The 26590-nt window shown below is 38.5% G+C and overlaps 1 protein-coding gene across 2 annotated transcripts in view; it reads left to right on the plus strand.

Annotated features, from left to right (window-relative positions):
• Positions 1 to 20041, plus strand: part of LOC119733351 — a 38667-nt gene extending 18626 nt beyond the window's left edge. Inside the window, exons 9-26 of one of the 2 annotated variants that reach the window (XM_038206934.1) lie at positions 2419 to 2460; positions 4483 to 4707; positions 6159 to 6773; positions 7462 to 7535; positions 9801 to 10430; positions 10636 to 10767; positions 10898 to 11071; positions 12231 to 12299; positions 12562 to 12615; positions 12865 to 13116; positions 13401 to 13437; positions 14158 to 14409; positions 14686 to 14931; positions 15487 to 15621; positions 16258 to 16392; positions 16834 to 16974; positions 17462 to 17518; positions 17912 to 20041. In XM_038206934.1, the coding sequence (XP_038062862.1) occupies positions 2419 to 2460; positions 4483 to 4707; positions 6159 to 6773; positions 7462 to 7535; positions 9801 to 10430; positions 10636 to 10767; positions 10898 to 11071; positions 12231 to 12299; positions 12562 to 12615; positions 12865 to 13116; positions 13401 to 13437; positions 14158 to 14409; positions 14686 to 14931; positions 15487 to 15621; positions 16258 to 16392; positions 16834 to 16974; positions 17462 to 17518; positions 17912 to 17997 (3356 nt within the window). In that variant the 3' untranslated portion in view covers positions 17998 to 20041. The remainder of the gene's footprint in view (positions 1 to 2418; positions 2461 to 4482; positions 4708 to 6158; positions 6774 to 7461; positions 7536 to 9800; positions 10431 to 10635; positions 10768 to 10897; positions 11072 to 12230; positions 12300 to 12561; positions 12616 to 12864; positions 13117 to 13400; positions 13438 to 14157; positions 14410 to 14685; positions 14932 to 15486; positions 15622 to 16257; positions 16393 to 16833; positions 16975 to 17461; positions 17519 to 17911) is intronic. The other variant, XM_038206935.1, reaches the window with a different exon arrangement.
• Positions 20042 to 26590: the final 6549 nt, after the last annotated feature.

The raw sequence follows: 26590 nt of genomic DNA on the forward strand, positions 1-26590 counted from the left end.
AGTGACGCTAATGAATTTGCTAATATGCGCTTCGTCATTGTGTTGCCGGGCCGAAATCGGTCAGCCATAGCGCCCACGGCGCTATAGGAACTTTGCTGAAAACCATGCACTTGGGTTTTGTCTGCAAAAAATCATCGTCGAAATTTTTCTTGGAGATGGTTAAAGGTGTAGCACTAGCGTTTCCATCAACAGATTAAGCTGAAATTTGGAATATACTTAGATGATATAACTTTGTTCAACTACTCGTGAAATAACGACTTGAGTGAATTCGTAGAATTTGAGATGAATGCATTGATTTGGGGACGTTTTCGTACGATTTCTTCCAGACTTGAAGGTCAGCTTTACCAGTGACCATTATTGAGGTTTCGGTATCAATTACAGCGATTGTTTTCACTGACATGAAGTTTAGAATTTCTTCTTCCGTTATATTTTAACGTTTCAATCATAGTGAGCATATTTTCTGAGAAACAAAACGTTCAAAAGGCCATGTTTTTTTGCGGGGCATGAATTTCATTGCTCTGTTATAGCGTCTAAATACGTAATCGCATTAACTTTGCTTATCAACGGGCCACGCTTCACCTTCGCTACCACACGGCTGATAATAGTCACCTCCTTGTCGAATGTTTCGGAATTTCATTCATAGAAATCAGTATTCCATCCGGTGGTTTTCAATAACACACGCAAATTAATTGTGTTACATCACTTATTAAAGGGTGACGTTTCACTCCAATGATTAACAGGGTTGCTTACGTACAACTACTTCGTGATTACAAAAGAGGTCATAGTCTGATGCACCATTGACAGTTTTCAATCAATCACGCTCACTCATATCATAAGTATCGATTCAATAGTTTTTACATGATTTCCAGAACTTCAGTGAGTCGATCAGGGCGCTGTCGATGTCGATGAACGGTACTTTGAATATTCTGGCTCGAACAAACCGCAACTTATTATAAATCATTTGCTGTTCTTGGACTCCATAACTACGATTAAGAGGCGACTAGATGGATGGCTACAAGATGCTGTCTTGGGCCGCATAACGAGTACACCCTTCAGATAAGCGGACAAGGAACCATTAAAACAGTATGACGATTTACATGAGATTTCAGTTTGGAAGTTACAAACAATTATTTATCATTTGTCAAAGAAGGGGTCAAGGAAGGGAGCCCCACAGTCTATGCATGCACGGCTCCTTCCACTTTCAACCCTTGTACAACCCTTTCTTCTTTCTGAGATGCAAAAGGAGGTATCTGGTTTTCTTATTTTGCACCACGTTTTAAAACTATGGACTGGCAGAGCGCGAGACTGCTAGGTCATATACGATTAAACCACTGATTTTGTCAGGAAAGATAAGCGAATAAAATTAACTATACTGATGTACGCGTGTATGACATGGATGTTTTTCTTAAAAAGGCGATTAAACCTTTTAATGAGACTCAATGGCCTAGCCACAATATTTTTGCCAAATTTCGTGGACAGTATTAGAATAAACATTACAGTAAATTGCAATCGAAAGTTAATCTTGGAAAGGGAATTTCTTGCCACACAAAAATCATTTTCTTTTCATAGTTTGTGAAAAACTTGCCACATTGAGAAACCGTTTTCACACACTTTCATACAAATGGAAAACATTTTCACTCTGTCTTAACTTTCAACCGGAATTTACTGTAATCCACTTTGTACGGGAAAAAAAAACAAAGACCAAAACTAGCTGTTGTGTGGTTCTCCCTGGATATCTTCATAATGAATGCACATGCTTTACATGTATATAAGGCCCTGCAAATTCTCTGGTTTTCTTTAGACATATCTCTTTCAAAATTGGCCTATCGCTTTTAAGTTTTGTCCTCCGAAAACTCAAGTGCAGGTTCAAAGACTCAAAAAAAGTTGAGTTCATTGTATTCATTGCTTGCAGTTAAACATGTCAATGTCAGGCGTATTATCCAGTATCTCAATTGAATGTCCAACGTTAACGTTGTGCCTCAATAATGTATTCTCTGTACGAGGGGCGTCACATAAGTTGAAATGTCGACGTTACCTTGGTTGTTCAAACCTCGGCTTCGTCTATAGGTATCGGCTTTGCCTGATATTCGGCTCCCTAACTTTAGAGATTCCCGCTCATCAATTGCAAGTGTTTTTTAATATATTAGGGTGTATCTAACTGTATATGCATACAGTATTGTTTTTTATTTGGTCCTTAGCCTTGGCGGTTCCGAGGTCAGAGATAGAGCCAAGGCGGAGACAAAGCCGAGCTTTGAGAACGGGTCATCATGTTTATCCTTAGCAGTGGCGGATACTTGACCACATTTGTCTGAATTGTTATTCTTTTGAAATGAATCATGCAGAGTATCCCCAGACCATATTTTTTTCTGCCTGCCCCTCTTTCTATTCTCATGTTTCATTGTTTTATGCTACTGACAGAAATCGGCACAGCTCATCAGCCATATACAACCATCAGCACAGGTAACAGTAGTCACCTTTATTATTGAATTATTTGCAGATTAAAGTAACCTGTCGATTTTTTTTATAAGTATATATATATATCACGCAAATACCTCTATTGTCTCAAATGTGTTATATTACACAATTAAGGGTGACGTTTGACTCGAGTGGTGAATGTAGGGTTTCAAAGACAAGTACATTTTGACTACCAAAGAGGGAACGTTACCGCTCGTTTGCCAAAATCTTTAAAAAAAAAATTCTCCCGTTTGGAAGACGATATCTTCATGCAACTTTCAGGGTTCAATTCCCTTATAACTTTCCAAGTTTGTGCTAAAAATCCTTGTGATATGTTCATTACTTTTCGTTGAAATTGGAAAAAAAGACCTGGTTACCTGCATTTTAAAAGTTTTAACACTGGAGTTTGCAATATATGTCAATCTTTTCAAGCCTCACGAATATTAATAAGGTTCCTATCTATAACGGTATGCAGTAAAAATGTGAAGAAAAGCCTTCTTCACGAGTTATTAATTAATAAATATCAGCCTTTTTGCCGGCTGCCATTGGTCGATACCGAGACCCACGCCAAGTCACGCCGAGTGACGTTAATGAATTTGCTAATATGCGCTTCGTCATTGTGTTACCGGGCCGAAATCGGTGAGCCGTAGCGCCTACGGCGCTATAGGATCTTTGCTGAAAACCATGCACGTTGGTTTGGTCTGCAAAAATTCATCGTCGAAATTTTCATGGGAGTTAGTTAAAGGTGTAACACTAGCGTTTCCAACAACATATTAAGCTGAAATTTGGAATATACTTAGATGATATAATTTTGTTCAACTACTCGTGAAATAACGACTTGAGGGGATTCCTAGAAATTGAGAAAAATACTTAGATTTGGGGAAGTTTTCGAAAGATTTCTTCCCGACTTAAAGGTCAGCTTTACCAGTAACCAATATTTAGGATTTGGCATCAATGACGGCGATTTTTTTCACTGACATGAAGTTTAGATTTTCTTCCTCCGTTATAATTTAACGTTTCAATCATTATGAACATATTTTCCGAGAAACAAAAACGTTCGAAAGGCTATGTTTTTTGGGGGCGTATGAATTTCACTGCTCTGTTATAGCGTCTAAATACGTAATCGGATTAACTTTGCTTATCAACGGGCAACGCTTCGCATTCACAACCACATGGCTGATAATAGTCATCTCCTCGTTCATAGATTTCAGTATTCCGTCCAGTGGTTTTCATTTACACACGCAGATTAATTGTATTACATCATTAATTAAAGCGTGACGTTTCACTGAATTTGTCAGGACAGATTAGCGCGTAAAATTAACTATTTTTATGTACACGTGATGACATGGATGTTATTTTTAAAAAGGCGATTAAAAAATTTAATTAGTCTAAATGGCCTGGCCACAAATATGACATTATTATAATAAGAATTACAGTGAATTGCAATTGAAAGTTAACCTTAAAAACGGGAATTTTTCTTTCCACAGAGAATTCATTTTCATTTCATAAAGTGTGGAAAACTTTACCCACATTGAGAAACCGTTTTTTCACACTTTTATATAAGTGGAAACATTTTCACACCCTTTCACACAAGTGGGAAACATTTTCAATCTTTTTCACACCTTCTCTTTTCACACAAATGTTAACTTTCAATCGGAATTCACTGTGTGGTTCTCCCTGGATATCTTCATAATGAATGCACCTACGTTACATGTATATAAGGCCCCTACAAATTATCTGGTTTCCTTTAGACATTTCTCTTTCAAAATACTGCTTTTAAGTTTTGTCCTCCGAAAACTCCGAAGGTTCAAGGCCTCTAGCAACGGTTTGGTTTCTGATAAAACATCGAAACAAAAATCCTTTCCTCTCATGCGTTACACAAACAATGTTTACTTGAGTTGAATTCCCTGGTTTGGGGGGGGGGGAGGGGGGGGGGGAAGTGCTGGTGAACACTACCACTTTAAATTAACATCTTGCCCGAGAGAAACGCCAATTGATATTAGAATTTGGCTTTTTTATTCCAAAAAGGTTCAAGTCCGACAAAATGGTTGCAAGGGCGTTCCTCAGTCGACGCACACGATCTTCACCTCTACAAATGGATGCCCACAGGGACCATTGACAGAAAGAATGACAGGCTTTGGCCATTTTGTATCGTTGCTACTCCTAATGAAATAGCAGTGACAGCCAGAGGCCAGATGGTATGGATACACTACATCAACGGTGTTCTTAAAACAATCATCGAAACCGAAGAAGGTAGAGGGAATGAGCTTCTTTAATACGCGATCTGTCGTGCTTTCTCTCTGTATGGCTTATCCCCACCTTTATTGACAGTTGTCCGTAATGTGGCATCGAAATAGGTCGTTGTAACGTTATATATTCCACCAACTTAAAATAAATTTAGCTATTCCCCCTTTTTTGCATCACCGCCATGAATTACTTTCCATGTGAGACATGAGCTCGAAGGCTTACGCAAAATGTATTAAATACATAATAACATATGGAAAATCTCCATTTCGCAAGGAGACAAGTTTTCGGACGCAAAGTGGCTTGAAATTAAAACTTTCCCCCAACAATATGGTCACTGCAAAGTGGATACATTAATTAAAAGTAAAATGTAACTTTTTTTCTGTTTACTTTCCTTTGCAGCCTAGACATTGATTCATTTTGTGTCATGTGACGTCACATTACATATTACACTTTTTATAGCTATACGTCCGATTTAGTTGTAACTTGGTATGAACTAGTCTGGGATGTGTCATCACATTAACGGTAATTCTTCAAAGTCTTAAATCTACAGAACTATTGGTCCTGATCACCTGCAACTTTGTACTGCACATGTTTGTCATATCAGTCTTTAACATTTCATAAACATGTAATGACAAAGTTTCCATATGTTAGTCCACAAACTTTTCAGTCTTGTCCATAGCACTTGTACACGTTTTCAACGTGCCCGGCACTTGGCTAGGGCACTTACATCGATCCGATTTCCTTTATACATGGCATACACAAAGACCAGCACCTGCTGATGTGTGCCAAACATTGACGTCGTCATGGCGTCATCACGTGTCGCGTGACGTCGCATTAAAGGTGCATTCCAAAGGCCTATTTGTACAGAACTGCAGGTATGCTTCGTATGTACATAGACCGGGCTGTGCTGTAAATGGAAATTGAAAATGACGTCCTGATGACGTCATCACATGACATGTGCCGTTATATTAAAGGTTCATATTTTGAAGGCTTTTATTTCAAGAACTACAGGTCCGATTGGGTTGAACTTGGTTTGTACCTAAACCGGGATGTGTTATGGATGAAACTAAAAGCATTGTCAAGATGACGTCATCACATGTGCATTTTTTTGTAATGGGTTTATATCCGCAGAACTTCAGGTCCGATTAAGTTGAAACTTTGTATGTACCTAATCTGGGATGTGCTATAGATGGAAATGGAAGTTACGCCATGCTGACGTCATCAAATGACATGTGAAATCACATTAACTTTGCACGTTTTAAGGCCTTTATCTACATAACTAGTTGTCATGATCACTGTGCAATTTTCTACTCCACAAGCGTGTCCTGTCAGTCTATAACACGACACAAAAACGCAGTATAAAATGAAAAAACAGTCATGGGTTTGTCCTCAAACATAAATCTAGTTTTACATGTTTTTCCTCTATTAAAATGCTACTATATTATCCCATAATACAGATATACAAGGCATTTCAGCAACACAAGACCGATTGGTGGTGGTAGGAGCTTCTACCCATCTTGTCTACATGTACACGATGAACGGCCAGTTAGACTTCAAGTTCTCGACAGTACAACATGAAGAAGTCAAGGATGCTGTAAAGCAGGTGGCCATTTGGCCATGGAGTGTAGCAAGCAAGAAGAATGGTGCCATCATAGTGGGTGATGTGGTGAGGTACGTACTGACTGAGCACAGGCCTAAAGATGGTAAGATCCTGCGCACCATGCAAGTGAAGATTAAACCTGAATATCTGGCCGTTGATGACGACGACAGAATCCTCGTCAGTGATCGCCACACTATACTCGTAGTTGACGATAGCGGTTCTGAAACCTTCACCCAACCAACGATAGACGGTAGGCTAGCTGAATCATATGGTTTATGCTGCACCAAATCGGCCATCTACGTGATTGTATCTGATGATGGTGGTAATACAGGACGTATACACCAATATGACAAAAGAGGGAACTTTGTTGAATCCATTGCCTTGGGTCTGTTTCGTCATATGGGGATTACTGTTACAGCCGATCAGCGATATCTTGCAATTGCATCTGATTACCATGTGAAGATCTACAAAGGTAGGCCTATATAAAAACTTCCATATTAAAAGACTTTCTTGATTGTTTCGAGAAATGTGTCATACATTCATAAATACCTAAGACAGTTTACCCATTCCTACTGATCGAGAGCCCGTCGCATGGCCGGTCTTAAACGGATGATAAGGACAGGCTGGCACTTTTCCAGTCTCACATGAAATTTGGATTCCCATAAAATGCGGTCTCCCATGAAATGCGGTGCCTTTCATCTTTTCATTGATTGAACGTTCACAATCATCACGTTGGCCTGCGCAATACTACTGAATCAGTATTTCATAATCCTAATTCACACTTTCTGGGTGGCAAGTTTAATCGAAGTGGTTGAAAATAATAAGTATTTTGTCATTCCCAAAAGATCGCACATATGTCATGCAAAAAAAAAACGCTTACACTTCCAACTGAGTAAATGAACAACATATTTTTTTTCTTCAAAAGTTCATGTCTTCATTCGGTTTTCTGGCTTTTTCAAATAAGAAAAGCGGGAGTTGTTTCAGATGGATATCATCCGACTCGAGGGGCGCCGGCGGTGGATGCCCTTAAGCGTAAATTAATTATGTCCATTTGTGTACATAATTAGTGGCTTTTTATGCCTTATCTTTCATTCGTGTTAGATTACGTTCCAATTTGTATGATACACTTTGATATTTGTTTTTTTTATGTCACCTTAAAGCTAAAGAACACGAAGTTAAATCCATGTCTACTGAAACAACGTCTTCAAAGATGCCGTCAAGACCCACACACAAGGTATTTTTTAGATAGTTCTGTATATTGTGAGTTGATGTGAATTCCCTTTCTAAGACGCGTCTATTACAGCTCATACAAAACAGCGGCAAATATGCGTCCATCAAATGAGCTGTATGGCCACTGCCTTTTGAGGAGGTTATATATAAGAGTGAGAAACACTTCCACTTCTTGGGGGAATAATTGATGCCACGAGATAACTACTGAATGTTTGTCGACCATGAATAATTGTAAATGGTAACACGTTAGTGTTTATTTTCAAGTCTGACGGAGAAAATGCATCAATATTGTTTTATACAATCAGTCAGAGATTCAAAGAGTAAGTGATGGAAACAAAGTAGGCTATTTACAAAGTGTTCCCGAGTCTGTTGGTAATTGAATTGGGCATTGATACAATCGTCGTCGTGGTAGCCGGTTGGTGTCGACCGGGGCGTCCTAATCTCCTTTCATAAGCTTTCTGATGTGAGTGAAGGCCAATGCGGTTGCGACAAATACGTCCTCTACACACCAGAGTAGGGTCTGCAACTTCATCATGTGGAGTAGCAGCATGGCGTCTTTGGCGAGTATCTATGGCTGCAGCAATACCAGCACTATCTGACTGCTGTGCCAATGCGAATGGTCTGCTTTCATTGGGAGCGGCAAACAGCCTTGTCCTCCCAGGTGGTGACGTCAATGCAGCTTGCTTTAAGAGTTCGTTTCAGGGTGTCCTGGTAGCGGAGGTTGGGTCGTCCTCGAGGTCTCTTAGCCCTTTGCAGCTCTGTGTACTGCTTTCGGAAGTCTTGATTCGTCCATTTTAGTAACATGGCCAATCAATCAGAGCTGTAGCTCCTCGATCATTTTGGTAGCACATGACATGCCGGCCCGCTGCAGAACACTGGTGTTCGAAATCCTGTCCTGCCAGCGAAGCCCAGGATGTAAGTGACGGATGTGTCAGAGTTGTACTGATTCAGCTTTTTGAGGTGACGCTGCTACAGAGTAGACGTCTGTACTGCATTAACCAGATTGTCACGAGCCACAGCACGATACATTTCGTCGAACGACGGATGCTTTGTGTGACCATAGACGGTGGCGCAGGCGAGAAAGGGCCGCACATGCCGCCTTAACTCGGGCGTTGATCTCTGAGTCGATGCTTCCGTCAGCTGCACGCTATGGAATTCGACCATGGCCAGTGGGGTTGTCGTTGAACAGTACGGGAGGTATGGTCTTGATTAGTGGAGAAAGGGTGAAGACTAGATGAATTTTCTTTGCATTTATGGAGAGTCCCAAATCACTGGTCATACGGTTGAAGTTGTGTAATTATGGGCAACAAAAGCTGTGTCATCAGCATATATCAGCTCACGGACAAGGAGAGTGCGGACTTTGGTTTTGGCTTTGAGTTTGGGCCAGGTTGAAGACTTGTCCATCCTGGTGCGGATGTAGACACCTTCTGCAAGATGTTGGTCGGTAAGCTCAAGAACTGCCGACAGGAAAACTGCGAAGAGTGTGGGTGCCAAAGGACAACCCTGTTTCACACCATGTGCGACCGGAAATGCATTTGAAAGCTTGCTACTTCAATAAGCGGACCTGGGAAAACATGCCATTATGGAAACTGACGCAGAAGAGAGATAACTTGGGTTGAATCCACTATCTGGACATGAGGCACCATAGACTTTGAAACAGTGTCCAAATGCTTTTGCGAAATCAACAAACAGCGTAAGGAGGGGTTGATGTTGCTCCATAGCTTTCTCCTGGAGTTGACGCAAGGTGAATATCATATCAATGGTGCTGCGTGCGGGCCTGAAACCACATTGAGATTCAGGCATTGACATTGGGTCTCAGCAATTGGCTTTAGACGATGTTGTAGAAGCTTGTCAAAGGCTTTGCCAGGGATGGACAGGAGAATGCGCGGTAGTTTCCAAATTCGCAGCGGTCGACCTAACGCTTGAAGATCGTGACAATGGTCGGATCATGGAACTGTTGTGTGAGCCGGTTGGACACCAAACAGTGGTTGAAAAAACTCACGAAGGGCATGGAGTAGTAACCTCTCGCTGCAAGCTCGTATCACTCCCATTATGATGCCGTCAGCATCCGCAGCTTTGCCACCACTTTATCACGTGCAATTTTCATAATCAATAGTAAATTGAAGAGCAAAACTAAACTGACGTTATTATTTAGTTGCAAGGTATTAATTATTGCTATGAACAATCATGTGAAATCGTGACTGTGACCTATCACATTTTGATCTTTTACGGAATTTACCAATTTGCATTTGTCATAAATTTGTTTTAGATCAGTGAAGATACCGAGGATCAGAGGTTGCAAGAGCCGAGCCATCTCCAACAGGTGTTAGATGAAGTCAACAAGCTGGCAGAGAATCTAACTGCAAGTGAGAGGTTGGATAGCAGACTCCAGTTACCTTACATCGCCATGGGTTACTTCAACGAGAAGGGTGGAAGCTTGTCCCTGGATGAGTATGGAGTGCACCTCACCATCCCGCGTGGTGCAATAGCTCCAGGCTCTCCTCAGCAAGTCTACATCTATGTAGACCCTACTGTGGTTGGGCCAAAAGAGGTCGCGTTTTCACCGAATGTAGATTGTGGCCCCGAAGGGTTGAGATTTGAAGAGAGCGTGGTGTTGTCCTTCCCTCACCACGCTGACGTAAGAAGTACGAGTTCTGACCCGTTAAAGCCCCAAATGTGTCAAGACAATTATTTGTCAGACACATGGGAAGAGTTTGATGGAAACGCAGTGATAACCGAAGACAGGGTGATTCTCCTTGTAAATCATTTTACAAGGTTCAATCTACCCGGACGCAGGAAACGGCTAGTCGTAGTTCCCTATGGAGATGTCTTCGACCCCCGCCAAGGAAAATATCAAATACGGGTGTACATTCTGAACGACGACAAAAAGGCTAAAAAGGTGGGTTACAGAGCATTCTTTCACCAGTATAGCGTACTATATTCTGATATTATTAGTTTCATATTAATGCTAATATAAAACTTCTTACACAATAATAAGACAAGTAAAACTGAATATAACATTTAAATGTTATTGTGTTCAAGTTGATTGATGAAGTGTGATACCTGAATAAAAAAACTCAAACGGTGTTTACATTTCAACACAGAATGTGGAGAAAGACGAGACGCATTCGAAAAGACTAGACGGTTTCAAGACCCTTTCCTGGGGTGAGGGCGACTTGGCCGTTAAGCTTTCAGAGTTTCCAAGAGGATGTAAGGTGTATGAAGAAGAAACACAGGTTTGTTTTATTAGGTGTGCGTTTATTTTCCAATCCTTAACTTTTATTTCATGAGATTATCTCACTGTTGGTTAAAATTGAAACGTAGTACATGTACATGTCTTGAGTTTTGTTTCTACTCGACCAACAGACCATCCACGAAAAACAAATAAAGGAACAGGCAAGGAACTGCGTGACCTTCACCCTTGGATTACCAAGCTGGTCTGCTGATGACGTTCTGTACTGTGCTGTGGAAACCTACCAGGATAACGGAGATGAATACGAAAGAGAACAAGGCAAAGTTCGACTGTCAATTTGTCCAGACGTGAGCTAATCATTTCTTTTTTTTCTATATCCTTCCAAATATCGACAAACTGTTAGAATGATTCCATACAGAATTAACTATACTAGGTCAATTTATTGTATACGTCGCTATATTGTGTCAAGAGAGCCAAGTTGCTTACATATTCTGGGTCATATTCTGATGTCCCTTCGTATTCTGACGACGGGCAGTATAAACAGGTTCTACCCGGAACCTATCAAACCCACAAAAGAGAGGTTCTGCCAAATCCCAACGCAACACTGAAATGTGCATTCTGATTTTCATCGGTCGACATGTTTGCTAGATTAAATTGGATGTCATTCTCTGAAAAAAATTGAGTTTAAAAAGGCCATTTTTGTTTACAAATATAAACACGACATTACTCCTTTGTATGCGACAAATCTGTTTACACCACTTTTCAGATTCGTGAAACGAGACAATCCACTGATATGGCACTGATGATTCCTTTTGCCAACAAATAATGTTATGCCTCAAGCTTTGCTGTAACTGGTACAATCATATCGAATAATTTGCATGTACAGTTGAGAACCAAGACTTCTCTAACCTCATTCAAATGTCTTCACTGATTATACAAATCTAAACCTGTGCTGACTTACGGAGTTAACAAACCTGTTGCCATAATAATAAGGAGCCGGATGGGAATTTTCCCAATTTTTGTCCCAAAGGGTTTTCGCGGTTTTTGTTTGCCCCTCCCGTAATCAGGAAATGTGTGAAAATATATTTTCCCGGTATCACGACAAATGTCTAAATCGAATATTTCACATATTTCACAGGCCTTTAGGAAAGTGTGTTAGCGATGTCGTTTCAAGCTGTACAATTTTCTTTGTAATAGTCGTACAATATTATAGTAGTTGCTTTACAATCATGCAGTAAGCCCGTATGTTTTAATCTATTTAATTGAGCTGCATTGTATTTGTAATGTACTGTATTTTTACATGTGTGTAGTCATTTGTAGTTAATGACGGGCCCCAATGGAAACCAATTTTATACTGTATGGACATACCCTGGGTAAAGAAACTTAATAAATAAATAAACTTTCATTACTGCACAATGTAGACTGAAAACCTATGCGGCCATTATTGAGCGATAACATTTGCACGTGTTTTTGTTGTTGTTGTTGTTGGTTTATTTTTTTTTGCAGATGAAAACGCCCGACAGAGACGCTGTACAGATGCCAGTCTGTGATCAAGCCGCTGCGTGCAGTCAAACGGTCAGAATTCGCAGGTTCTGTTTACGAGGGAAACATTAAAAATAGTCGTGGTTATGGAGATAAAAAACATAGAGTACAAACATCATCCAGCATATTACCTCTAGAAACAAAACGAACTTTATCAAGTCAATTTCAAAGCTTCCTGTTCCAGTTACTATTGCTCAAAACCACAGAAGACCTCGGTTAGAATATCACAAAAATAGCATTATGATGGCAATAACTACATCGTAAACTTCAAATTCAGCAAATTATTTTCCCCTAGGTTTCCCCTCAGTCTGCTGGGGCTACAAGTGGCGGAAGCCGCATGACTATCCAGGTAAGAAAAAATAATATAATGTACTCGAACACGTTTTAAATTCAGAGACGTCACTGCAACATTTTTGAATCAAGAAGTATTATTTAAGATTTTGTATTAATACACTGAAGGAAAACTGGCGTTACTTGTAAGATTTTCCTTAAAAACCTACATTGATTGAGTTTACATGTTTGAAGTATTTTCGACACCTAGATCGTGAGCAACATAGTGGCAATCAATGACGAGAATTTATTTGTTTTCGTAATTTAGGACGAAGTCGGGGGTGGTTTTTCCAAACGGGAACCAAACCATAGTGCAATGGCTGAGTCTTGTGATTCAGTGGGACAGACTTGTTCGGATACCCACTGGCAAGTCGAGAAGCTTCTTGAAGCAAGAAATGACAACGGCGACAACTCCACACAACGTGGTACTGTAAACGGTGACACATTCGTGTTCATCTTCAGGTCTGATGTGGAAACTACATCCACTTTGTGTCAAAAAATCATTCAGGAGATTTGCAGAGTAAGTGATGCAAACAATGTAGGCTAAAACAAGTGAACACAAGTTTGTCAGTAATAAACCAATGGGCATTGATAAAACATGGTCCTTGATTTTACTAAAACAGTGCTCCGGCATTGTAGCTGTATACTTTAAATTGACGTTGGTTCCTTTTAACTCCACCATTTTACAGGGGCACTTAGAAATAATTAAGAAATCAAAGTACCGTAATAGAGGTCTATATGTGTCTTGAATTAATGATATGTTAAAATAATTTAATTCAGTATCTTAATTTCCCCCTCTTTTAGGTTAAAACAGAAGAAGAGAAACTGTCTCGCAGGAAAGGTACTAAATGGTAGTTTGCACAAGAGACTCACAATGTACTGACATATGCAAACGTCGTACCACTTATAATTAGCTTTCTCATCAAAGACAACTATATCTATGTTTGAACTTTTGGTGGCAATAAATGTTCAATTGATTTTTCGCTTAGCCAGGTATCACATCTAACATCAGCCATACTAAATCTAAATTGAAACAAAAGAATCCCATCTAAATTGACACCAAAAATACGTTTACTTATTTAGGGAAAACAACTTTGAGAACGTAACACGTGTTAACAAGCTGAAGTTTAAGTGAAGCGCACTTAATATGAATGTCAAGGAAGCTCTGAAACCGATCAATGCGCTGTTCGTGTGAACGTAATATTTGTAAGATAGCAAGCTAATACAATGTACACGATTTGGAGGAGGGGGGGTTTGGAAGGGGCACCTTGCCCCCCCCCCGGCATATTGTTTTTTTTTCAGCAATTATTTCACCCCCCCCCCGACATCAAAAGCTTGATACGCTACTGGATTTGGCTACTGTGTGAAAGGTGTACCCAAGCACACATTTCAAATTCTTATTGTTCCATTGAATACCAGACACAATTAAAAGTTAAACTTTATCAACGAGTTTTACACTCTCGCCGACAGAATTTGTCGAGCTGATAACTATTTTGAGGAAACTTAGAAAAAAATTATTACAATGATCCTACTTTACAATTTTATTGTCTAATTTTTCTAGTTGTTGATGATACAACTCTTCTCTATTTGGCATGCGAGCTCGGATCTGAATGGGAGCGTCTCGCAACCTTCCTTGGTTTTGGTGTCAATGATGTCTACAAATTCAAGAACGACAACCCTCATGATACCAACAACCAAATTTTCCAAATGTTGGTTAAGTGGCGAGACGAGCAGTACCTTACAGAGCTAGTTGACTGTCTTGGTCGCGAACTGACAAAGGTTAATAAAGGTGAAATGGCAAAAACACTGCGAGGTAAATAATGGTTTGTACAATGTTTTTTTAAATTGGTATATTTATGAATTGATCGATCAAATTGACCATTAGAAGTTACTCCAACTTATCTAAAACGTATCCTCCCTAATTTGAAAGCTGTAGAGAAAACTATTGGGAATTTCAAGATGGATTTGTTCACGTTACATGAGCAAACCTCGAAAGAGTATGGGTTTTTATGGAGACATTGCTTCACTGGCTGAACATAAAGAAAAAAAGACGATTGTTCGATTTTTTTCATCATATGCTGTTTTTCAGACATTGATGATTCTTCACTTCATGAGGTGTCGAACCAACTCGGTTCAGATTGGGAGACCTTCGCAACAGCACTGGGTTGCGATACTCACAAAGTAAAGAACGAGTTCCCGTATGATACAAGAGAACATTGCTTTCAAATGCTGGTTGAATGGCGTGCGAAGCAGTTATCCCCAAATTTCCAGGTCGACAAGCTCTGCAAAGAGTTGAAGAGGGTCGACAGAGAAGAACTTGCTGATACATTGCGAGGTACACAAAATTCTTTCTAAATAACACTTTAATAATTGACAAAGAACACCTTTTAAAGTAAAGTACATGTAGGTACTTTTGTCAAATGACCCAATCTAGTTCTAAACTTGTATCCTAGACTGTCATTCTACGTGTAAACCTATTTAAAACCAGATGGTTCGTGGTAGATCTTTTCGCCTAGCCTAATTGTATGGACACGATGAGCAGACATTTAGCTCAGGAAATATCTGAGCGAAGCACAGCATAAGTACAAATTAAAGAACCCTTTTTGGTTGGTGCTTGTTACAGAGAGTTCCCCCTGAAAACTCGCCGAGTACCAGTAATAGTAAGATTTTCTCTCATAACACAATTGTATGAAGATAACCTGAAACTGCCGCTCAATATATGTACGTGCTAAGCACAAAATAAGCCCAGTACCAGTTTAAGGTAGCGTGCTGAAAATGACATTCTGAGTGGCAAGTTCTTTTTTGTGTTGCTTATCCGAAAGTTTCTCAGTGATTCCTTTACTTAACAGCAATTGCCTGGTAACTGCATTCTCTTGTTATTGATTCTCAGAGCTGATCAGTGATCGAGATTCCGAGAAACCTGGACTCCTGGAGAAGCCTCAAGTCATGGAGCAAGCCAGTGGCGACCATGCTAGCGCCATTGGGAATAGTCAACCAAGTGTGGAAAGCAACTACAGTCAAGAAGGTAGACCTAACTCTTGACACACAGTTTTATAATATGCCAAAGAGATTCAGTTGACCTTATCAGGAGCGGGGACACTATGCGCCACTCCGATACTTGAGTAATGCTTTACATGTGTATTGTTTGGACCATGCTGTTGACCATTGTGCTCCCAAGTGGGCCACAATGTGCCACCTCCGATCTCAGTTAATATTTGAGTAATGATTTCCACTAATGATTTACCTTTTAAAGTAATCCAGCTACATGTGTAATATGTTGTACGACTGATTTAAAACATTTCTTAGATTCATTCTTGGTTTTAATGCTATACCCATATAGACACAGATGCACTGCAAAAACGGCAGTGTTAAATTTACACCATTGGTATCTATATAGGACCATCTGGTGTTAAATTTTACTAAGTTTTTAGTTTTTGCAGTGTGGTTCGAGGTACATTTAATCACATGTCCCACTTTTATGAGGAAGATAAGCAGAAACTATTGCTCAGTATTATGTGGTCAGCATAAGTCGAGTAGCAGTTAAAGGTACTATGCACTAAACAACGTGTTGGCTTGTAACTTTTTTCTTAGGTATTTCCTCACCGAATGTTTTTGGTTAACAGTGGCCTGGTAACAGTATTTTCTTGTGATTAATTCTCAGAGCTGGTCAGTGACAGAAATCATGAAAAAGCTCAACTGCTCAAGAAACCTCAAGTCAAGAAGAAAGCCGATGGCGACCATGCTAGCGGCATTGGTAGTGAACCACCAAGTACGAAAACCAAGAACAGTCAAAAAGGTTGGCATAATTATCGACACAAAATGTCAACTACAATATACTGGATCAATAGCTCTACACTATAGTTGACCATATCAGGAGTGGTGGGACAATGTGCCAATTCCGATATCAAGTAATACTTGAGTAATGATTTACAAAGAACTCCTTTTCAAAGTAATCCAGCTCCATGTGTAATTTGTTGTCCAAATGATTTAAAACAAAACCTCTGATTTTATTCTTGGCTTAAACCCAAACCAATTTAGACACGTATAGTTTGGGGTAGAAGCTACTGCTCAGTAAATATATGTGCTAAGAATACCAGGTAAAGATACCATGTAAAGATACCATGCAGTATGTGGCTTTTTCGCTAGTAACTTGTTTTTGCTTAGCAGGTATTTTTCAGCGAATCATTTCGCTAAACAGTGTGCCCGGAAAGTACATTTTGAAAAAAATTAATCTCAGAACCAATCAGTGACAAAGACCCCGAGAAACGTCAACTCCTCGAGAAGCTTCAAACGATGGAGCTTGAGGAGACAGGTGGCAACCATGCTAGGGCCACTGGTTGCGATCAACCATGTCTGAAAGCCAAATGCAGTCTAAACGGTAGGCCTTATTTGCACACAATACTAACTACAATGCTGAACTAATAGGTCTACAGTTGACCTTAGTAATGCAGAATGAAAAAAAAGCCCACAATTTGTGTTTAATCGCGGAAAAGAACCATTGTTGCAAAGGCAACCAATTGTATAACCATTCAGGCCATTAAGGTTAACATTTTGCGGTTTCATATTTTGCGGTTTGATGATTTACGCCATTTTAGAAGTTGAATGGGCTTTATGTGACAATCTAAGATCATTCCATTATTTACTTAAACAAACTTTGGTCAAGCGTTCAACTGAAACGCATACTGGGAATCTAATTTAAAGGCAATATACATTACATGACAGTGTTTCCTCTTAGCACAATCTTCTTTTGAGATTTTTTTTCTGCACTTCTGGCAAGTTGGCTTTCTCATGGTATGAGACATGTATAAGGGTTTTTTTCGTAACATTTCTTCGCTTATTTGCATTTTCATGTTGTGAATTTCCAGAACTGATCAGAGAACGAGACTCCAAGAAACCACAAATCCTCGAGAACAGTTTAAAAGGTAGGCCTTACTTTTAACTGACAAATACCAACTAGAACGCTGGACCGAGTTTCTCTTAAAACTGCGGCCGATTATTTAATTTCGGTGTAAAATTAACTGGCGGTGAATTGAAAACAACGTTTTGGTCTACATGGTTGCCATGCCAACCGACTTTGAAACCATTTATACGAGAACACTGGGATCCAATGTGAACGTCGTTGACATGAGAATCGTTTTCAATGTCTGTGTTTCTGCACGATTATCTTTTGCGGATTCTTTTCGGCGCTACTATTTCAATTTTACCATCCAGATCAGAAAATTTAGGTAAAGGGAAGGGAGTAGAAATTGTCAAACTGATGTAACATTTAAATTTGAAACGTTTGAACATTTGAAACGTTTTCACATTTGTTGTAGCTCTACATATCCTCGAAAACACCCGTGAGGGAAAGGCTGAGCCACACAGTCAACAACAACTACGTGTGGTTAACAAGCGTGAATGACTCCGTTACTAACTGTGCAACTGAATTGTCAGTAAGGACAACCATGCTTTATACTATGTATAAATCATAGAGCTATACTATTTTAATATAGCTCTATGGTATAAATACATCAAAGTTCTAAGTAGAGTGCTATATATGTATTCCTAATTAAATAAAAAGGGCCTGAATGCTTCATTCTAAAGGGAAATAAATATTCGACGTATATTTATGTACTCAGCAGCATTCGCGAACTCGATTCATTCAACCACAAGAATATTTTTGTAACAGGTTGTTGACTACATTAAATTATGTGGGCTTTTCAGAAAATTTAATTTTAGAATGTTTTAAAAGTTCGTCTTAGAGCAAATTAAAAAAGAATGCACTAAAAGCTGTACTTAAATGCGTAACACTACGTTGAAATTTAGACGTATAATATTGTAGACATTGTAAACATTTCGCTAGAAGTTTCCTGTGTGAAGCAACTCTGTCGCCATAAAATCCTGGTAAAGGGTGTATATGATTTGTATGAAAAACTGAAATAGTGAGTTTGCGTAACGTTGAGAGAACACGCTTTACCCGACGAGCAATTCCATATCAGGTAAAGGAGAGGCCATACCTCTGAAACTAACTTTATTATTTTTTCTTTAAACGAGCAAGTTGTAAACAATCATGATATAGGCTCGTAAGGTTTATATTGAGTATGCACTGTAAAACAAACATATAATAAGTATTACTACAACCAGGACGTAATTTTAAATATCTCATACAATCCTTTCCTCTTTTACGTGACCGCTGTGTAGAAATAATTCAAAAACGGTGTCAACCTCATTGAGGTTTCTACACAAGCCTGTGATTGATATTACTGAGAGTAGTTTCTCATTATCCTTGATTCCAAATTTTACCTTAATATCTTTCAAATGTATATAATAAATAACAATGCTACAGTCAATGGCGGCTTGCCGAGATAATTACGAGCACTGTTTTTAGACTGTTGCTGCAAACTTCTTGTAAATAGACTAGCATAAATAGTAACGCTTATTTTATTTTATTATTGATGTTCATTATTTGTTTTTTTTAATTCCCTCTGGGACCATTTTATTAAAGACCAAAGTCGCTTATGATTAGTGGTATGAAATGGTTTGTAGAATCAAGATACTCTAGCTAATGAATTGTCTTCAGAATATTTACTTTATCTTTGTTGTTATTGTGTGTAGCCTAGGTATTCCATACTTTCCGACGTTTTGTTCATGGTTTGGACTGTCAACTTTGTGCTGTAAATGTTTTGCTAAGAGTGAGTAGTTTTACCCGCGGAAGAATTCATTTTATGTCTCATTTTCAATCAAATGGCTTTTACCCAATTTTTCATATTGGAAGAATTATCTTGCAGTCAGCTTTAACTAGCACTAATTTTTAGAGTTTGGGTCTTCTTAGTATTTTTTTGAGCTACGTGTTGGTATACAGTATCATATTCCCTTACCATACTCCTCTGTAGAATCATAATCATTCAGTTATATTGGAATTATTAACTTGAATCAAATACTCCAACTTTTGTGGCGAAATAATTCAACGGGTGATGTCTCATTAACAGTGAATAATTTTTATAACTCACGTTGCTAAGAATATGAAAACAAAATATATTTTCGAGGTGAAATATTCGAAATATTAAGTAATGAAGGTAACAAAAGCAATCAAGCTAAATTTCCCGGAAAGGTAATGCGCATTAATCAACACAATTTTGGCGTAGAAAAATGTAATCATAAGGGAGTCATTCGTATTTAGGTTTTTCACACCAGCCAGTAACCAGAATAACTGTCATTGTTTAATTTCATTAACTTTGATTCTAAGTTTTACAATGAAAAAAGATCAAGCAGTATGTGTAGAAAAAAGCAATGCTGAATTGTATTACTACATAGGCAGATTCATGATCACTGTACTTAAACTTTTCCACTATAAGGGAAACAAAAAAATTAAGTCGGTCTCTGGTCAGCGCGCTCGTCGATTTTCATTATGCGCGTCATTTTTTTTCGAAAATGTTCCGCGGTAGCTCCAACAGCGCCCACTATTGCTGTCCTCCTCAATTTTTTTTTCTACCAAAGAGCACCAAGGAATGGAAAATTGCACCAAGGCAAATGATCGAGAGCACCAAGGCAAATTATGGAGGACACCAATGTACATGAGGACACCAAAGAGCAAAATAGTACCCCACCTTGTCTGTACAATCCAAGCTTGAAGAAAAAAAGAAGAAAGCCGCGTCACTTCCGCAACTTTGGTCTGACCAGAGACCGAATATTTTTTTGGCCTAAACTGCTTATCAATGAAATAGGAAGTAGTTGATACTTTGTTTTAATTTTATTGTTTCTTGGTGTTAAATTGTTCATTCTAAAGAACCGTTTTAACAGTTTAATCTGTAAACAAACCTGCTATTGTCAGTGGCATAAAATTACCGTGATCGATATAACGCATATCAAATTACCTTAGCTTTTTAATCATATTGCAAATTCATATTTACTTTCAAGTATTGCTGCTTTCTGTTTATCGTTAAAAAAAGTAGATCAGGCTGTCCATATATTTTGCCTTTCTTTATGATTGAATTCTCAACTATTTTCCTAATGCGATTTTACTGCTTTTGAAGTATTAACATCAGAATGTCTTCGTGTTCAAGCCCACAATATTATTATTCCCACAAAAAAATAGAGCCAGGTGAAGATTACTAGTCAGAAATTAACCATAGCGAAACAGTGAAGATATAGTTCATGCAATTCCAATGAGTATAAATGAAGCGTAATTTACGGAGAAAACTTAAATTCGTTCCTTCCGACCTACAAGTCAATAGAATGGAAGTTGCCATTGCAGACGATAGCAAAGTATGACACGAAAATTGTGGACATAACTTGGGCATTCCACGAACAGAAGACCCGGGGTGCACATTGTTTGCATTGTGTTCGCCATACATTTCTGTTACACCGACCGACGTACGAAAAAGTGTGGCTACACTTCTAAGAACAAAACAGATACTACATGTGCAATGGCTTGTATTAAAATTCTACGAAGCTGCTGCATGCATTACATCACTAAAACAAACCAATACAAAGAGGGGAAAACCCTACCTCGACACTCAACATATGTATGTCAAAGGAACAGTGAGAAGCATTTATGAAATTTCTTTAACTGTCCCAAATGTCGTTATATCATTTCGAAAATCGAATTTATCATAAATTTGATTTTACCTTCAGTTGGCTTGTCCACTTAAAAAAACCCAAACATTAATAGTAAATAATATAATTAATGTTCCTTTTATTGTCTTTTGATTGAAACCTTACATTATTAAGTCAGTTCTGACACTTCAATGGTTCTGCAAACTGTTGTATCACATAATGACAACTTCTTGAAAATAAAATCTATGCAGAAATTAATTGAATGCGGATTGTTTTAGAGATATCTATGTACGGAATTGACGTGTGAAGGATTGTTCGGTTCTTAAATCTATTTCAGATTATAAAATGGAATTATTCACATTTATTCTTGTCTTGTCTCGGGAAAACAGCTGTTCAAAGACACTGACAGAGTGAACAAAATATTCCACCACCAAACCATTCTTTACATAAACAAGGGTGAACCTAGTAATCAGGAAACGGGGGAAGGGGGTCGACATGAAGGTGGGGTATGAAAGAAGGCGTGCAGGAGGGGGGGGGGGCTGGAGAGAAAAAGTATACAATCTACTAACTTTCTTTCTCCTTCGAACTCACCAATTACATGTAGTACGCCTAACACTGTAGTAGTCCAGCGGCACTGCTGTAGCAGTCCAGCGGTTACCGCTTCGCTAGTCCCGTCGAACAAGCACCCGTACTCACAGAGCAAAAGACGAACATATTTTCCAAAATAACATTCCTTGCATGTGTCTCTTGATTCCTAGAATGTCCTACGATATGCAGAACTCACGCTTTCCCAAGTCATTTCTTGTTTATATCCATTGTACACTTCTAACTTGTTGATGCACGCGTCGCTAAAAATGGCGCTTATCACATCGCAACACGTGTGTGTATGTCTGTATCCCAAACGACAATGGAAAGTTGTGTGAACTTTTGACAGCTGGCTTGCACGCGCTTGATTAGCATAAAAATTAACAGGTAAGTATAGTAGGCCAAACGGACAAAATAGTCCTTTTCGTGAAGCTGTGAATCAATAAAGTGTGGAAAATCAGTTGAATGAGATTTTAATCCTAGCGGCACTTATGTTGCTGAAGGATTTTCAGCTTGAATTATTTCCCATCCCAATTTTGAGTGTGGATCCGCGTTTCAGATTGTGTATACTTAATAATGGTTAAGGATATTTTGTGGTGGGGGAGGGCAAGGCTCTTGACAGAAGTCATTTTCGCGAAGAATACTTGAACACCAGGCGAGTTAATTTCAATATTTGATTTCCAATGAAGTTTAATAAATTATTTGAAGCACTATGGGCAGATACTCCAGGTTAATAATGGTCACGGTGTTGAAAGCTTGTTCGCTCAAAAGCAGGATAATTTCAAATGTATTCTTTTTCCCACTAAAAAGTGCATTCTCTCTCTTAAACTGCTTTTAATCAAGTCGCACTAATCCTAATCGATCAGACATAGATTTGTTACATTTTTTAAAGGGACATGCTAAGACATCTGATTTATACATTTAAAAACCATACTTCAAAGAAAAAAATGCTTAGCTTCAAAATGTGACTAAATCAGGCCTGAGGTTGCTGTACGGAGAATTTAAAATTGATGTTTTTAGTAATGCTTTTTTGTATATTTAGAATCTATCATTCGAAAACTACTGGCCATCACATTTGCCAAAATAAAGATGCGAGCTGCATTATTGACAATGGCATCCTACTGCCGTTACTTCATCAAACCTTAAGATAGATGCGTTCGTGATATTTGTACATTTTCAGAAATTATTTTCACGTTATTTTGCATATGTAGGCCTAACATGTTTAAATTAAAAATGTATTCATTATGCAACATTTTACTGATGAAGTTGTCAAGCCGGAGGAAACGTGTACGTAAAATGTGATTACACCTATCGATCATTCAGGAATGCATTTATGTTTAAAGTCGTGCTTCGACCGAAACAGTTTGAATTTTAAACAAATTTCAATTAGTGTTTTGACTAAATTATTAATTTTTTAAATAATTTTTTGTCCTGTTTTTACTAATCATCAGTTTCGGTTGGGCGATTTTTTAGGCTTGCTTTGACGAATTGTCAATTGTTTTGGACTAATTTTCAGTTCTGCTTTACATTTTTATAATTGGTATTGCCTATAATGTTCATTCTGGTGTGACTCCGTCATTTACATGACTGTTTTCACTAATTTTCAATCATGTGTTGACCAATTTTTACACCGAAAACTAACAACTGTAATGTGCAATTAAACTGATCAATCCCTACAGAATGCACTTGTTCAAATTTGTAAAGTACTCAAGTAGGAAAAAGGGGTCCTCATGAAGCCCGATGACATATTTGTAAATCTTTAAAAATTATATATTTTGACCATTCCTTAAGGTACCTAGTGAAGAAGTATATGATCCCATTTTGATCCTATGGGATTATTATCCTATGGGATCATGTGGCCGCCATCTTGGCAGCTATCTAGGATTTGCATTTAAATCGATAGTCACATTTGAACCATACCTTTCAGTCCTGCAGTGATGTAACTAAGTTTCAGTCCTGTTTTGACTTTTCTTCGGCTATTATAGACTATTTTTCAGACCTATCCTGCATTGACGACGAATTTTAAGGTCTGCTTTGGCTAATATTCAGTCCTGTTTTGTATAATTTTCAGCCCTGTTTTGACTAATTTTCAATCGTGTTTTGGCTACTTTGAAGTCCAGTTTTGACTAATTTTCTGTCCTATCCTGTGTTGACTATTTTAAGACATGCTTTGAGTAATATTCAGTCCTGTTTTGTCTTTGCTTATTTTTAGTCGTGTTCAGTTATTTGACTAATTTCTTGGCAAGAGTCTTACACAAGCATACATGGAGCTATACAACACGTTTAATAGCTTTTATGGTAGCTTTTATGGAGAGCATTTATGGTAGCTGGTCCTAAAAGCTTTGGAACCAGTTACCTGGTCAAATTAGATGCCAAGAAACACTGGGGACTTTTACACTCGAGGTGAAAATCTTTTTATTTCAGAAAGCTTTTAATGTGTAATTGTGCATGTGGTGATTTTTAATGGTTCATTCGAAATTTTAATGTTTAGCTTGTAAATTTTGATTGTATATTGGTTTTACTCACAAATGGTATAATATCGTAGTTTTGGTTTAAGTAGTACAGTTTTATCCTTCAATTAATTTTTATTTAAATACGCATTAGAACATATGTTAACGTATTTTGCGCAATATAAATGTCATTATTATTATTATTATTATTATTATTATTATTATTATTATTATAGCTCCATGAGGCAATCAATCCAATACCAGAGTGAGAGAGCAGGCAGTGGAGCGTACTGCTCGATGCCATGGAAACCAGGTTGGCTTGCATCATGATCATTTATTATGCCTGTCCGTTGAAGAACCTTATCGCTAATGTCGCGTTGACGCTATTTTGTGCTGTCACGCATCCTTTTTCCCCGATCTGTTTTGAAACATGGACCTTTCTGCTTCTCAGTAGCGCCATTTCGTGTGGGTGTGTGGATAAATTGCTGAATTTAACGTTGTGTGAGGATATTGGCAGGGATATTTAACGTTTTTCTTTTTTCCTACAGAAGTGAATTCTCTTTCTTAAATTAATTGGGTACCTAGTAGGATCACTGTGTGTTGCTAAATTAAGTCAGCAAAGGGCGTCAATCGCTTCTGCAAAGTGGGGGAGGGCAAACCATTGAGCTATAATCCATATTTCAGAACCTATATTGGGATGACTGTGTGTTGCCAAGGGTAAAATTTCAGCCAAGGGCGTCAATCGCTTCTCCAAAGTGGGGGGGGGGGGACCATATCTTGATCAGAAGTAATACGAGCGCGAAGCCGTGGGGTTCAGGGCCCGCTGACGGGCCCCTCAAAATTTCGGATTTTAGATGCTCTGTGGTGCGATGCGATGTAATTTCTGACCACTTTAACCAATTTAAAAGATCATCATTTAAATATCAATTTCGAGTTTGGAGTCATTGAATCAGCTATTCTGAGATATAGCATCAAATATAGGCTAAATGCCATATTCGCTTATTCACCAACTGGTTAAACCGAAAAAGGTTCGAATTTCATACTTTTGCTAATTTTTTTTGCATATCACCCTATGTGCTTTACACAAAAATAAACGCCATACGTATAGGTAATTCTGTTTTACCCCAGACACCGCACACAAAATAAAACACTACTTTTAACCACAGCCAGGCACCAGACTATTCCTATGAAATATTGTGCAATTTTTTTTTTTTTTATCATGGAAAGATGTCGCTACAAAATGTTGCATAGTTTCAAGTTGCAACTAATCCAATAATGAGATGAAAGAACAGGTAGTGTTTGCAAGGGCGGATCCAGAACACAATCTTTGGGGGCCAAAAAAATTTTGGTCACAAAAAGTGGGCCACAAAATTACAGCGTGGGGTTCTTTGCCCCCCCCCCCCCAGATCCACCCTTGAGTGTTTGCTGCTCGACACCATGCGTTGGTTCCATCAAGTGAGGCCTGCTCATGTTAAATTATTGATTAAACCTGTCTCTTGCATACAAAAAAGTAAATGATGCAGTTAGCCGTGGCCAAATACCTGGAAGCCTGCCGCTTATCATAAAGCAGGCAGTGTTTGGCAGCGGAACCATGGGAACCAGCTCAGCTTGGTTTCAGTTACCAAGTAACGTCTGCTTACTACGATCATTAATTATAATGTCCGTTGCAGAAAAAAAAGAGGAAAATGATGCGGCTGGCCGTGAACGCTACCTGGAAGCCTGCCGTGTGCCATTGCACTTTTAGGCCCTAGTGATGCGTAGGCACTATTGTAGGGTGTGACGCATCTATTTTTACCCGATCTCCATTTGAAATAGTAGCAGTTCTGCTTCTGCAGAATTTTTTTGGCGTGTATGTGCGTGTGTGGTGGATAGTTGCTGATTGTTTCGATGTGTGAGGATTATATTTCGTGTGGTAAGTAACAGTACATATTAAAATCTCTTTCTTTTGATTATCTATGAGGTTATTGTATTATCATAGAGGGTTTATGAAGTAGTGGTATATATGATCATTTCACAGATGAGGGTAATTCCACGAAATCGGGACACATGACAAAATTAGCTGTTTGTAATATGTAATACCAAATACTAATTTCATTTTAAGTTTCGTAAATGTAATGTGTCGCATCGGGAAATTGATCAAAAATTGTGACAACCAAAAACGTAAATTTGTATTAAACAAAATAGTTAAAATCGTGACAATGATATAAGGTTCACAACATAGTTTGCTAAAGAGGGGCTGGACAAAGGTTTAGAACAAGTGGGCAGATTAGCAGGCAATTGCTGTGTTTGTCTGCACAAATTCTCCTATTTTTGCTGCCAGGCTGGTAGACCTTCTTACCTCCCGGCCACTGTTACAAGATGTACATGCTTCACCTTAACATCAGCAATATTCTTCTAACAAAAAGCCATGCACCTCAATAAATT

This window comes from Patiria miniata, unplaced genomic scaffold (genome assembly GCF_015706575.1).
Source record: "Patiria miniata isolate m_02_andy unplaced genomic scaffold, ASM1570657v1 HiC_scaffold_25, whole genome shotgun sequence".
NCBI lineage: Eukaryota > Metazoa > Echinodermata > Asteroidea > Valvatida > Asterinidae > Patiria > Patiria miniata.